The sequence below is a fragment of the Chaetodon auriga genome, chromosome 10, assembly GCF_051107435.1.
Source record: "Chaetodon auriga isolate fChaAug3 chromosome 10, fChaAug3.hap1, whole genome shotgun sequence".
Lineage (NCBI taxonomy): Eukaryota > Metazoa > Chordata > Actinopteri > Chaetodontiformes > Chaetodontidae > Chaetodon > Chaetodon auriga.
Window position 1 is genome coordinate 9,761,778 of NC_135083.1, and position 15,818 is coordinate 9,777,595.

The window sequence follows — 15,818 nt, forward strand, 5'->3', positions numbered from 1 at the left end:
TAGACACTTTCAACAATCAAAAGATGGAACAGTAACAAGAAGAAATGTAAATCTCTTTCGAATGGTTCATTATCTTAACTACATCCTCGTAAGCACCTTGTTCTTTTCATTTGGAAGAGATGACACAGAGCTGTTTTCTCTCTCTCTCTCTTTTAGCCTTTATTTAGCTTTTTTATTTGCATCCAAAGAGAGCGTCTGTTTTACCTTCACAGTAATGCTTTTATCATCACTCATGTTTATGATGTGCACTCAATATCTATGTCTTGGGGCCTAATTTCTTCAGTTTTAATGTAAGGTAGGTCCGTATAACCACTTCATTAGGCTTTTTCTATGTTGGGGCAAAAAGCTAATTTTGCATGCAGGAAGTGAGCCATTTCATAAAAGGTCTGGGAGGGATATTATGGCTGACCAGGTAAAGGAAATGTTCAAAACAGCCACTAAAGTCAAACTGTGAAGACTGATGCGAGAAAAAACAAATGATAATACTCAGGTGCTTAAAAGAAGAGTCACCACTGTGAGCTAAAAATAGGTGAACATCAGCCTGTTTGTGTTTCAGAACATGAAAAGCTCTCAGAAATGTGACGATCGGACTGATATGAATCCTTTTGCTTTCAGCTGAAGCGTCTTAATAATTGTGTTATGCTTTAACTGAGTGCCTGCTTCTTAGACTGTTTTATGAGCGCTTACACAACTCAAATACTCCTCCTTTTGTCTCTGATAAAAATCACCTTAAATGATAGTCCATCATTTCGGGAAATTTCGCTTTCTTGCCGGGAGTTTGATGAGAGGATCGATACCACTTTCATATCTGTCTGTTAAATATCAAGACAGGAGTCTTTTAGCTTAGCTTAGCATAAGTAGTGGAAGCAGGGGGAAACGGCTAGGCTGGCTGTGGACAGTATTCCCAAGTGAAAATGTTTATTTTATATTTAAGTTTGCTCTCATTTACTTAATAGATCTTTATGTTTAGAAACGTAACAGAAAGTATATATTCCCACTGTTTTATAATGGAAATATGTTTTATTTTATACTGTACTTTGTGTCCTTTAATTTAATGTACTTGTACTAGCTACTTCTGTGTGCTCAGACACACACACACACACACACACGTTGGTTTTTGTGACTTGTGGGGACACCTGACCTTACCTAACCTGTAACCCTATCTTCAGTCTTCACCCTAAAATTTAATGACTTACATTAAGGGGACCTGCATTTTGTCCCCATAAGGCAGGTGAGTCCCCACAATGTGACCATGTAAACAGATTTTTGTCTGATTTTTGTTTGATAAATACCTGGTGTCACACACACACACACACACACACACACACACACAAATCCACTTACCAGAACTTCTAAAGAGCACTAATTAATATATTTTGTTTGACTGATGTGTACAAAAGAAGTCAGTGTTACTGGCCAGGAAACAGTTCAGCACACAACCACCATAAAGACCACAAATGGACATTTTATAAGTCTGTTTTGTTTTTCAACAAACAAAATATAACTTTTTTTTTTTATACATATGTATATAAACAAATTTGCATGATAAAACGATAGATGTTAAAATATATGTCAACATGCTGAGTCTGACATTTTACTCCAGTCTCACATTTTTGGCCCCACAAGATCTGATTAACAAAGTTGTTCCTCCACTTCATTTATCCAACGGTTTGGTTTTCTGGTGAGTTGTGATCATTAGTCACATGATTGTCTGAAGCTCTGTGAAATCTGTGAGCATAGTTCAAAATGCATTGCTGGGAAATACAGTGCAAAGCAACAACGTGCCTGTGAGCAAAGTGAAGAAGAATAAGGTCACAGAGACACAGATGACAACAATAGAACTGAATACAATGAGACATTTCCATGATCTGCCTTCAGAGATGAGTCAGCCCATTATTGTGAACACTACAGAGAGGATGTTTGGTGGGTGTGAGGATATGGACGCTTGTTGTCCAGGAAGTCACAAAGCTAAGCAATTAGAGGAGGATGCCTTTTTTTTAATGAGGATATCCTGCTCACAATCCTGTCATGTGATCGAGGTAACCACAACAACACGAGAGAGCTGACTCTTTAATGGAGTTCAAAGAAATTACCTTTGTTCTCTGGCAATGTATGAACATTATCAGATGAATGATTAGTGCATCAAATTCATTTTATCTGGGATTTTTTTTTTTTTTTTTTTTTTTTGGATTTACAGTCAAGAGTTTTTAAACTGAAACACGTCTGTCACTGAGACTTTATGGTGTGCACCTACTTTGTTGAAAAGGCAGACTGGGCTATGTTGTAAAGACAAATGCACTGTGTAATGCTAACCTGTAAAGACCCTAACCCTGACCCAAAAAACATGAAAGAAGCATTTTAATGTCATCAAAATCCCTTCATAGACTGTTGGGCCGCTCAAATTATAACAAAGCAGACGATTTTATCAAGTAATCACAGATTTTCTATGTCAAATTTTAATCTGCAAAATATGAATCACATATGAAATGTCTCTTCTAAGACCCCACAGAGGGTCCGAGCAATGCTAAATGTGACATCATAACACAGATGTGTATGAGATCCTTTGAAAGAGGCCACATCAGGGCCACAGACTTTCTGCAAGGCCGTATTTCCACTTGATGAATTGAAAGTCAGCTGCACGTTTCAGCCCACTGGTGGAACATTAGTTTTTCTCTTGCCAGTAAACATTACGTATACTTGACAAGAAGCCTCCATTTAGACGAAGCAACAAGCTTTTAATTGCCAGATCTTTCCATAAGCCACAGAATATGTTCTGACTGCCGGCAGCCCCATTGGCCTTGTTTTTGATATTAGCCAGACTTTGAAGTACACAACAGTTGGCTTCACAAAGCTTTGTACTGTGACTTTGTTCTCTCATTTATTGAATCATTTTGGCTGCACTGCTGCCACTGCTGGGTGTCTTTTTGTATCAACTGGCCTCAGTTTGTGTCTTTATCTTGTGATGCTGCACACAGAGCCACACACATACACACACAGAGTTGGGTTTCCATCACTTTTGGGGACATTACATAGACTTACATGAACTTCCTGTAGACTTACCTTAACAATAATCCAAGTTCTCACCCTAGTATTTGAAGAGTGAGAGACATAGCCAAGTGTGTCGTGACAGAGGTATGCATTGCTCTACAATCTGTATAAATGAATAAGAAATGATGCAGCTTGTCAACAAGACGTATGAGGCAAACAAGGACCAATCACGGCTACTTAATAGTAATAAGGTGATCCACACGTATGTTACTGTGTGGCTGCGGGCCTGTTGGTATTAAATATTCATGGCTCCAGGTGAAGGATTGGCACATTTTTTGTTGTGTCGCAAACACTGAGCAGCAAAACATGTGCAGTTGCCATGGTTTCTCATGTGTTCACCAGATGTTTTCTGTCTTTGTAGACCACCTGTTTCTTAATAGACTTCCCTGGGAATCGAAGTGCATCTTCACAGGACGCTATCCAGATATTTTCACGAGATAAGCCAGAGATGGCACACACATATCCTCATGCAGTGCAGTGTAATGTAATGTAGTCAAGCCACCAGGGACAAATTCACTGGTTAACCTTATTTTAGTGTAAATATAATCTTAAATCTTTGTGTTTTTAATGCATTTTTTTATTCTAGGTATACAGACTCAATTCCATACAGCTGCAATGACAATTAGATTTAACTCATTTCATGAAGACCAGAGGCTGAATTGACTTTAACACTATTTATGTGCGACAGACATAATTGTTTTGAATACTTTATTTATTTAGATTTATGTATTTTATTCATATATTTTACTTTTTCTTTCTTACCCAAACATTTTTATTTATAATTTCATGTTTTGTTTTGTTTTTTATTTGGCACACTGTGGTTTTCTTTTTGCAACATGTTTTTTTTTTTTTATGGCAGTACTTAAATCTTTGGACTGTGACGGTTGACCTTTTTCACAGAAAACATTTTGACATGTCACAGTAGGAAAAACTCAGAAAACCTTGTTGCATATTTATATTCTTTTTGATTTTTAGATTTATATAAATCAGATGTAATCTACTATTACAGGGTTTCCTATCTCTTTAGGTTCAGTCTACATAGAAAGAGAACAAAAGTAAAGGATGTAGACATGCACACACTCACACACACACAGTCAAGTTTCCATCATTTTTGGGGACATTATGTAGACTTACTTTCATTTTCTGGAGACTTACCTTAACCTTAAACAAAGTCTTCACCCCAAAATTTAATTGACATTATGGGGACCTGCATTTTGTCCCCACAAGTAAGGTCAGGTCAGGCTGACTCCCTCAGATGAAATCTAGTTTCCTCAAAGGTCTGTCCTGTTGCGTTTTTAAGTATAATGCTGCCCTCTGCTGGTTAGGAGTGATACAGCATGTTTGCTCTTCTAAAAAGCTCCAAAGACACACAAACACGTATAATACTGATTTATTACGATACACTCTGCAACCAAAAATCAAATACTAACTGTGCTGTTCACCATACATAGATTATGTTTGACTCTATCTTTTTGTCTCAGTTTCTAAATTATTTGACCTCCTGTTGTGAGAATAGTACATATTTTCATACATATTGCCTCACACGAAATCACAGCATCATCATCATCGGCAAGAGATCATTCACCTAGAATCTCCAACAATAATTGAGCATGATATCAGTGAAACCAAGCGATTGATCTGGTTTTTGAACAACAAATTGTATCAAGCAACTTCGTGGAAATAAACCAAAAACAGGCAAACTTTTATAATTCTGTGGTTTATTGCAGCAGCTCAAGATTGAGCCCTGTGGCTTTGAGAACCAGGCTGGAGCAATATATTTGCTCAAGTGTTGTTTCCTGCAAGCAGCCACAGCTCTGCTTCATGTCTCTCTTATCATGACCGATAGCTCACAACTCTACATGATCCTCTTACATGAAGTCTGCTGCAGATGAGCATCTGTGACACAACTCTAAGGTTATATCAACATTTTCTATGTTGTTTTTTTTTTTTTGCATGTGCTTGCAGTAATCTCCTGTAATGTGCATGTCTTGTCGATCTCTCTCCGTCGTGCTGATGGCACTCATGAGTGTGTGATCTGCTGCAGGTGAGTTTGGCTGGCTGAGTTACTGATTGTCTGTGTGAGTGTGGAGGTTGCTCCAGTTGGCCGATTGGTTCCAGCCTTCACGCTCGCAGAGGCTGGCTTCTCCCACCTAATGCCTTATCCAGACTGCCAGCCGAAGAGTCTCTGTTTGAACGTATAAAAGGTTTGAAATAAACCATTAAATAGCTGAAGATTCTTCATTGCTGATGGTTGTCAGGAGTTGAGATGTCGTGCCAGGGTTTCCTCTGTCTGAGCCTGTTGCACCTTTTCAGCAGCCTCCTGTTGATTTCAGCATCAGAAGGTTAACTCTCTTGCTGAAGACTTCAGCACAGCCAAGTTTAACTTAAAGCTGAAAGCTCACATCTTTGCGCTCATTCTTCGATTAGTTCAGGCCTCACACCCAAAGCCATTATCCTTTGAGTGGGTTGGTCTCATTCTCAGTGAATCTCTTAACCCCAGCACTTACAGTCTGTGTTGATGGGAAATCAACAAACAAACTGGAATCTTCTGATAAATGCTACATTTCTCTAACTTCTGTTGTCTTTTGTACAAGCTGTGCATCTCTTCCTTACTGGTTTTCTGTTCCTCTCTTTTCACCCAGGCTCCTCCCTCCACCATCCAGGAACTCTCTCTCTGGCTCTCGATGCCTTCAAACATTGAGATCTGGATCATCATTCAGCAGGAGATTCAGCCTCCCATCTCGCTAGTTTTCATGCTATCGTGTATCTCTACCTCTGTGCATTTCCGTGTTGCCTATCTACATGCATGCTGCCTGTGTGGCGTGTCCTCCTTCCAGGTCTCCATTTTCACCAATATTGGTATAAACTGTGATTTTTCTGGCTGATCTTCTTTGTGTGGCCTGACTTCTTCCAGGTCTCCACGGTCGGGAGGAGGTCAAATGGCTCAGGTCTCACTTGAGAACATCTGAAGGCACTCAGCTGTCCTCTTTGATACACATCATGAATCTTTATTTGAACAGGGACAATGCACAAAAAACACTAGCCTCGTATAAACAAGGAGAGATAATAATGTACAAGTTTTAGCAAACTGCTATTTTCTGCCTGTATAGTAGGGAGGCACAATAATACATTAATATGAAAATCAGACATTAAGAGAGTACATTTGCAAAGATGTCAGAACAGTGTCTAAGTTGATATCTGTTGGTAAGTTACAGTCTTTTCAGAGTGAGATGCAGCAACATTTTCAATTTCATAGCAACCTCTTTTGCATTTTTCCTGTGATTATATCACTCAGTATCATCTGTACACATCATTCATTCAACGTCATTGCAAACAGATGGCAGGCCATATTCTTCAAATATATTTTGTAATCTACATATGTCACAATTCCTGTCACCACAGTCTGTTTAATTTGTTGGTCTGCTCTGTACATGCAGCATCAATTACATGTCTATCTTCTGTCCTGGGAGAGGGAGCCGTCCCCTATGGCTCTAAATGAGGATTCTTCCATTTTTTAACATCTTGACTAAATGAAAGGTCCAAGGACAAAGTGTGCCATTGGCTAAACAGACTGTGAGGGCAAATTATGATTCTGGGCTACGTCAATAGAATTTGACTTGACCTCTCAGGAAAGACGAATGAAAGTAAAAACATATGAAACTCAAAGAAATCATCTACCAGGAAGTAGTTTTAAAATTCCCATGCCCAGCATTGGCTTAAACTCAAAGAGGAGGTGGAAGGCCACACAGGACTGACGCATGGGTCCCATTAGACAGTATGGGAAAGGGACTTGTGGTTATCCATTTGGCCAAGTTGGTCAAGAGTCAGATGTCTGTGGGTTCATCAGTGTGTGTTTCTATTCAAAGGATCAAATGACCATGTGTAACATGAAAGGCACTCACACTGATGAACCCACAGTAAACTAGCATTCAGCAAAGCTTTCCTGCCCCTTGTAGCTCTGTGGTATGGTTTCTTGACCCACAGCTTGGCAGTTTGGTTCACTGGGGGGGGGCTGGCATGCAGCAAAGGGCCCCAGGCAGGAATGGAACCAGGTCTATGGCCGTAAGGTCTGAATACGCAGTTCATGCTTTATCAGATGAGCTAGCAGGTCGCTGCTCTTTGGTGCTGTGCAGGTCATGTACAGTGGGATTTTAGAGCTTTGTAACTGAAAATTGCCCCCTGATGCAGCTAAATTTGACACTTATGACAGCAGAGTAAAGAAAACACTGAATTTGAGGACAGTTAAACAACCAGCTGAAAGTCATTATAAAGCTGCGTACAGCCAAGGGGAGGTGCAGATTCAGATGGTATTTTATTACAAGTGGCCCCTTACACATTAGCATTTGTCAAAAGCTTAAAAAAAAAGTCAAAATATGTCTCAAAACTGAAAACAGGGCTATTTGTTAGAAAAAGTCGACTTTTTACATATGATCTTACAGAAGATGATGCATTGCTGTAGATTAAAGTGCTCAACAGTATGTAACGTAGTTCAAATGAGTTCGACTAACATGCAGCATACACACTGATGCAGCAGTAATATTAATCCACTAATCTAATAACAAAACACTGACAGGGACCATTTTAAGGCACAAAGAGTACTTCAATACTCATTGCCAATGTACTGGATGTTTGGACTTGTTTTTGTCAGACCCTGAGGGAACAATTTGATGTAAGATTTCTTTCCCTTTGTAATCTTAACTCATTTGTTCATAAAACAAAAGTATTAACTTCAAAAATATACTTCACATGTTTATAGCTGCATATGAATTGCCAGTTGCATTAGTCATGCTTGCATGCTGAGCGCCGTAAAACACGGTGCACGATCATCATCAGTTAATGACAAACAAACAAACATTCATTAGTTTCTAGCTGGTACGTTCAATTCCCTGTTCATCATTTTTGGGAAGCTCTGCCCACAGGGTAGTATCTTTGCAGCTGACCTCTAACCTCCACTTTGGCTGCCTGACATGGACCCCCACATATCTCCTGGTTTGACTGGGTGGTCGGTACAGCACCAACACTCGACCCCATCCTGACAGGCCAGATACTGTGGGAACCCTCCCTGGTAAAACCCAGTGAGAACTATCTGATTAGATGAGAAGTCTTTTCGAGTCTAAACACTGCAGCAAGAGGTACAGCGCGAAAACACAGGACACTGCTGTTCTCCTCCATCTGCATAGACTCCCTATGGGCTCTGGTTCCTGCCTTGAGCTTTGTCTAAGACCTCGAAGTGAACTTACAGAAAGGCGTTGTCCCTCCCTCTTAGCTTGCTTATGTGAAAATCAGTGCTAGTGATGTACAAGCTGCAGTGAACATTGCATGAGGACAGAAACCAGGAGTGGAGGGTACATAGAACAGTGTAAAACCTGTCTGCGTTACAGATAAGGAATTGATGGCTGTGGGAAAAAGAGACAAGCTAAATCAAATCAAATCAAAATCAAAATCAAATCAGCCCTTTCACAAACCCAGAACACCGTCCAGTGAAAGTAAGAAATCAACAAATGACACTGAAGGGAAAGATGTCTTAAAGCACTTGTTTGCAGAGCACAGTCTGCAGTAGCTGAGATTTAAAATGTCTTGTAACTGAGTTTCATAAGCAGCATCCGGCTAATCTGCCTTGACAGCTCAGAGCATCTTTCAATCCCTCTAAAGCTTCTCACAGACCAGCATACAAGGTGTCCAGCCTGCCAACGTCAGCAATCTCAGGAGCTCTGCACCCCTGCTTTCTGTCTTCAGTGTTTTTGAAGAGGTCAGAGTTCAGACCTCTCAGTGGGACCTGTTTATCACTCAAGGGGTTGTGTGACCGAGACAGGAGGGTAGAGGGGATGGGTTGGGGGAGGGAAGCAGTGCTTGTTTTCAAGTGGTCACCTCTGGGAAGGCTCCCAGCAAGAGCCAGTGGCCCATGGGTGAGAGCACGGTGAAGAGGACATGGTATAAAAAGAGTGGAGGGACCAGGCAGCAGAGAGAGAGTGGCAGCTTTCATAACATTTAAGAAACGTGGAATACATTCACAAAACCCGGACAACCAACTTTGTATCTACAGCGTTCATCGCTGGCCTGAATTCAGAGAAGTCACCATGTTACTGCTGATGAATTATTGGATGTGTTTAATTGCTGTATCATTGACAGCGACCCCAAGCCATGCCTTGAGAAGGTAAGAAGCGTATTCCTCCATATACCTGCCTGCTCTTCGTGAAGAAAGGAGAACTAAGTGTAACAGTCAGGATTTAGCGCTGTAATCGGATTCACGAAAAAGAAAATACACTGATGCAACAGTGCAATGACAGCAAAAACCAAACCAAATAACTACAAGAAAACAAATGTGTTTTACTGGTCACTATAAAAGCTGATGTTTCCAGCACTGGCTTAACTTTTGTTCCTCTCTCTGGCTAGGCACAGAGAGAAAAGCAGTCTGTGCTCTATTAAAGGCCAGGCGTATGTGTCACATATTGCATGGAAGATACGCCTCTTTCTTCCATAATCTTGTCAACAGGTCCTCTTTGTGTTAATTTAATTGTTGCCTTTTTCTCTTTCTCAGAATCGGCCTGCAGAGGATGCCATCTATCAGAGAGACACTGAGGGAGATGGGTGTTTCTGTAGAGCAGGTGTTGACAGAGCTGGCCCAGAAGAGCACAGACAACACAAACAACGGGACTGTTCCAACACCTCTAGTTAACTACTTGGATGTGAGACAATGTTATGCATTGCTTTTTTATTAGCATTTCAGTGGGCCATATTTTTGAAGGTTGTGAATCAGGTAGTGTGAGATCTAGATGTGCTGAGTTGAAGGTCACCGGATTGGCCGTTTTAGTCATGAATACAAAAACAGACTTTAGCTGTGAATGTTAAAGCACACGCTCATCCAAGACCAGTGTCATAACCGCATATCCGGTGGCTTTGAATTCATACTTTAAAATGTGCTTTATGTATGAGTCATACTCTCAATGTTATGTTCTCATTGATCCCAGATGTTCTACATTCAAGTCATATGTGGCTTCATGTACTAGTGGAAAAAAAAAAACAGGATTTAGCGGTAGCTGGGCGGTCAGAATTGTATCATAAATCTGTATTTTACTGTTTGTTCCTATCAGACTCAGTATTATGGAGAAATCAGCATTGGTTCTCCAGCTCAGATGTTCAACGTGGTGTTTGACACGGGCTCAGCAAACCTGTGGGTGCCCTCGCAAAGCTGCTCCCCGTTCTCCACGGCCTGTTGTAAGTGTCCACACATACAAGCTGGAAAATAACATTCACTTAAAGCAGCAATGACTGATATCTTTATCCTGAAAGTGCATCAAAGGGGAAAAGGGAGGAAATGGGTGGAAGGGGTCTCTCGTTGCGATCAACCTGCAAAGAATAATTATCCAAATCAATAATGTGACTATAATGAATTTTGAACTTTTAGATACGCACAACAGGTACGATGCCTCCAAATCCCGGACTCACATCGAGAATGGAACCGGATTTTCCATCCAGTACGCTTCAGGAAACGTCAGGGGATTTCTGAGTGAGGATGTGGTCGTGGTGAGTTCAAAATGAACACCCTGTAAAAAAAATAAGCATCATCTCCTGACACCTCCAACCTTTGACATTCAGCTTGTTTTGTTTTTTTGTTTTTCGTTTTTCCTGCAGGTTGGTGGTATTCCTGTGGTTCAGGTGTTTGCTGAGGCCACCTCTCTGTCTGCCATGCCCTTCATCTTTGCCAAGTTTGATGGCGTCCTGGGGATGGGTTACCCAAACGTGGCCATTGATGGCATCACTCCGGTGTTTGACCGTATCATGTCTCAGCATGTCCTCAAGGAAGAGGTGTTCTCTGTCTACTACAGCAGGTGGGCTGGACTGAGTCAACAGACCTCCTCTAGCGTCCAGGTCATTTTGTGTGAAATCACCTCTGCAGAAGAGGAAATGGAATTCAAAGAGATAGATGATAAAATAGATAATAAATTCAAAGATAATGAAAACGTATGTAGCTGTTTTGTCTAAACATAGGTGCTGTCAGGACTTGAATTTGACAAATGGGGGGGGGGGGGGGGGGATCTAATATTTTTTGTAGTACTGAAGAAAAACTATGAAGATGTCTCTTCTTTGAAGCATCATGAGAATGAGATATCATGAGATTTAACCAGCAGAAGTAGCATATCACCTTTCATGAGAATCACTGAAATCACAGCTTCAGAGGCGACAAAGAGAATTTGCACAGATAAATACAAAAGGTGGGCTTGATGAGTGAGTTATTTCTTGTTTTCAGGGACCCAAAACACTCTCCAGGTGGAGAGCTGGTCCTCGGTGGCACAGACCCAAACTACTACACCGGAGACTTTAATTATATGGACACCAGAGAGATGGGCAAATGGGAAGTAACCATGAAAGGGTAAGATCTTTGTTTTGGTAACTCGTGTGTGTGCATCCATTCAGAAACAAAAGGTGTTGCATTTCCCACTGCTTCTTTCGTTCTTCCAGTGTTTCTGTGGGGATGGAGATGATGTTCTGTGCTGAGGGCTGCACAGCTGTGATTGACACGGGTTCATCCTACATCACAGGCCCGGCCTCCTCTGTGTCTGTGCTGATGAGAAGCATCGGCGCACAGCTGGATGAAAGTGGAGTGAGTTTTTACAGGAGCACCATGCTTTCTCACGCTTCTTGGGTAAAAATGTCATGTGTCGTGTCATCATCCTCTCTCTCATGTTATCGTTCGTTAGTACAAAGTCAACTGTGACACTGTCAAGACGTTGCCCAGGGTCACTTTCCATCTGGGTGGCCAGGAGTACTCACTCACTCACGAAGATTACATCTTATGGGTAAGCGAGGTGACGAATGCTGAATCATTTTAATATAAGCGAATGGTTTTAACTACTGTGCTTCCGTACAATTTTAAGGTGCTTGTACTATGTTAAGTCACTACAGTAACACTTTATATTAAGGTGCACATATTCACCATTAACTAACTGCTTATTAGCATGCATATTAGTAGCACATTGGCTCTTTGTTAGTCATTAGAAAGCATTTATCAATGCCTTATTCTTGATAACCTCCTAATTACTTCTTATTGATAGTAAGTAAGGAAGTTGTACATGGATTATGATCTTGATATCCTAACCCTTAATAACCACAAACCCCAGAATAAGGCATTAATAAGTGCTTTTTAATGACTACTAAAGAGCCATTATGCTACTGGTACAAGTGTTACCTCTACTACAGTCCATTTATCTTACAGCTGCATCTACTAGTTAAGTGATCATGATCATCTTACACAGTGTGATGTATTAATTCATTCATTCATCTTCTACACCGCCTATCCCTTTCGGGGTTGCGGGGGGGCTGGAGCCTATCCCAGCTGTCAACGGGCGAGAGGCGGGGTACACCCTGAACTGTTTGCCAGTCGATTGCAGGGCAGTGTGATGTATTATTATAGATTAAAGGTCTTGCACACACGTGTTTTCAATTATGTAACTGATGAGACTGGCTCACGCCGGGATTTATGTGGGCTGACTATGTGCTAATTTTGATTTGGTTTTACAACATAATAACTTGTGCACATAACATGTCATCTTGTGAGCATCAGTGCAGAAAATAATTCTTTCAGGATCTTGGGTGGTTCCTTAATTATGCACAGACAATTCTTTTACTTCTGATACTTTCAGTACATTTTGCAAAAACAATACTACCTTTTGTACTTTTACTCAAGTGGAAATCTGAATGCAGGATTTTTAGAATTTGAGTGTGTCTTCCTCAGCTCACTATGAAAAAACTGACTTTTCTTTGTGGCTCCAGCAATCACAGATCGAAGGGGAAGTCTGCACCGTCACCTTCAGGGGCTTGGATGTGCCGCCCCCTACAGGTCCGATCTGGATTTTGGGAGCCAACTTCATTGCCCGTTACTACACAGAGTTTGACCGTCGCAATAACCGGATAGGGTTTGCTACAGCAGTGTGACAGGAATTTAAACATCTGCTGCATTTTTCTGCCTTTTTTTCCTCTATCTTCCTCTTGCTGCTATTTTATCTTTGTCCGGTCCTCCTTTCAGTTGCTTTTTAAGATAGCTCAATATCACATCTGTTTTAGAGGTAAAGAAAAGCATTGAGGAGCATCGTTCTTCATTTCTTGTAAATCCTGCTTTCCTCTATATAATATTTTGTACTAGTTGCACTGACACCTTCAAAAAAAAAATGTTTTTTATTTATAAGCATTTACCAGCAAATGCAAAGTTCTTGTGTGTTTGACTCTGCTGATTATTATCATACAGCAACAGCAGAAATCTATATCTGTATTGTACTGAAATAACAAGATTAAATTGTTTACTGTGGTTTGAATTTGATTTGACTTTATTAAGGACTGCACCATCTCTCCTCAAGTCGGTTGAATGCATTTTGTAACCACGTGAAAATCTGCTCTAGCAGATACACAGTAATTGGCTACACCTGATCAGTCGCTCTCTTTAAAGTTTCCATGCAGCTCACAGTCGCTGACTTTTCCTGGAACAATGATTTAGAGCTGAAATCCTGTTTTTAGCATCAGAGTGAAACTATTCTGAAATACGAAACTCTTCATGGGTCACCACACCTCTTCAGAGTGTTGTTAAGACTGACTCTACAGAGTTGTTTCTGCTTACTTAGCAGGCACAAGAGGCGCAAAGATAACAAAACAATGAAAGCACACATATTCATCAGGCGCTCTTGTCATATCTTTTTGTCTCATTTTATCTGAATTGGTCAGGAAAGTCCTGTCAAGCTTCAAAGATGTGACAGTGAGGGTATTGAGCTTCCTCGCTTTCACATCCATGAATTGTCTGATTTGGACTTTATCTGTTGACAGCAGGCAGCGAGGTGAGGGTGGATATGTCTGTACTGGAGCTGAATCATCTGTATGTTCAAACCACTGCAGAAATGTCTCAGTATCAGTCATCTCCGTCTCATTATGTGGTCAGCTCTGTCCTTTATTACACACTTTACGATTGACGGCACTTTCATGTTCGTCTGTTCAATGTGGAGCTGGAAAATTTAGCTAGCCTGTCTCTGTCTGAAGCTAACAAAATCAGCCGACCAACATCTCTAAAGCTCACTAAATAACATGTTATATGTAGTTTGTTGCAGAAGTGCAAAAACCTAAGGATAAAAACTAACACAGGCATAAAAACCTTTTGTTTTACAAGTGTTTGTGTGCATTTATGGGGTTTTGTTACCTTAGGACAGAGCCAGTCTAGCAGTCTCATTATGCTACATTAATGTCAGCAGTTTAATAGTGCAGATATTGGTATTTATCAATAACTCAAACCCCTGCAGTTTTACTCTTGACATTTGTTTGCCATGGAACGAAGACCATCATGTTTGAAAACACATAAAAGCAAAAGCCCAAGTGGAAATGGTAAAAATTCTAAAATAGTTCATGCAAAACAGATGGACACAGTTTTAAAAAAATAAATAAATTCTTTTACCCACGAGCTGCAATATTCTGCCATGATTTGGTTAGATTTTCCGGTGTATGAAGTGCTTGAACTTACACAAGAATCTGAAAACTCTTGTAAATTTATTATATGCTGTAAACATAAAAAGCTGAGCTAGACACCTAGACAGATTTCATCTGATGTTATTTTGTGTGAAAAGACTCAAAACAACAGTCTGTCTGTGCCACTCAATCCCAACTGCACTGGTTCTTACTCAAGACGTAACTCTTTCAAAATGGCGTACATATAGCTAATCCTTTATTTTTCAAAAGAGTAAAAGAATTTCCTAAGTCTGCTGGGCACTGGAGTTTTTAGCAAATGTTACTCGGAGAGGAGTAAATAGTGAACTTGTCGGAAACTATTTAGACTGGCAGATGTATACACACTTCATGCACTAATACGTATTAATTAGCGATGTTTGGGTTGCAGTTTTATCCATGGGGCGATTATCCGTGGATCAGACGGGCCAACTCATAAAAATTACGGTGTAATTCATGGGTTGCGGGTTGGTACACAGCTCAGCTAAACTTAATGATTTTAATCTCCAGACACGCCAACAGGATCAATCAGTATGTAATGATAAGGAACGTTCTGTGTTCTTCAACACAACCGATGGGACACACATAGAGTCCAGGTTCACAACATGTTGTCCTCAGGATAAATGAGCCCTATTACAGCTGTCTATAAAGCTTTTATTTTAGATGTTAATGGTTCAGCTCAGTTTCTTCTGCAGAGTTTTTTCTTTCTTTCTTTCTTTCTTTCTTTTTTTTCTGGTTTGGCTACTCAAATGTCCCAAGATCCACTCGCAGAAACATTTAAAATAACTGAAAGCAGCCTCTCTAATTTTTAACATAAATCATAAAGAAAACACTCATAAATCAGTACAACACACAAGAAAGAAATCAGCTGGAAAGCTTGCGCTGCTTGATGCTATGACTGAAGTCCACCATGGAACCAATTACAATGTTACTTATAGCCATGTGAACAGGCAGAGAGCTAACGGTACAACACTGTGGCATCAGAAAGTCTGGATATTGCCATTATCACGATATTTTTTTTTATCACATTAAATATGGTATCATCGTGGATGGAATGATACAGCACACCCCTGTGTGTGATGGGTGAATGATTTATGTGTACCTGCAGATTTGGATGATGCTGGTATTAACAGATGCAAGTTGCAGCAGCAGTGGTGTTGTCATTTGACATTTAATGGCGGTCACAGAGGAATAAGACAAAACTTGACAGCAGGATAAAATCAGTGGTTTTTTTGTCTTCATGTGACTCGTTAACAAGTACAAATATTACCAGACTTAGTCTTTAAAGCAGG

At 40.4% G+C, this 15,818-nt stretch overlaps 1 protein-coding gene across 1 annotated transcript; it reads left to right on the plus strand.

The window, feature by feature from the left end:
* Window positions 1-8,731: 8,731 nt before the first annotated feature.
* On the plus strand, window positions 8,732-13,351 carry ren (renin). The gene is made up of 9 exons (XM_076741119.1): window positions 8,732-9,202; window positions 9,587-9,734; window positions 10,140-10,263; window positions 10,454-10,572; window positions 10,681-10,877; window positions 11,297-11,419; window positions 11,509-11,650; window positions 11,748-11,846; window positions 12,820-13,351. The coding sequence occupies exons 1-9, from the start codon at window positions 9,126-9,128 to the stop codon at window positions 12,979-12,981; spliced, it is 1,191 nt and encodes a 396-aa protein (XP_076597234.1). The 5' UTR covers window positions 8,732-9,125; the 3' UTR covers window positions 12,982-13,351.
* Window positions 13,352-15,818: the final 2,467 nt, after the last annotated feature.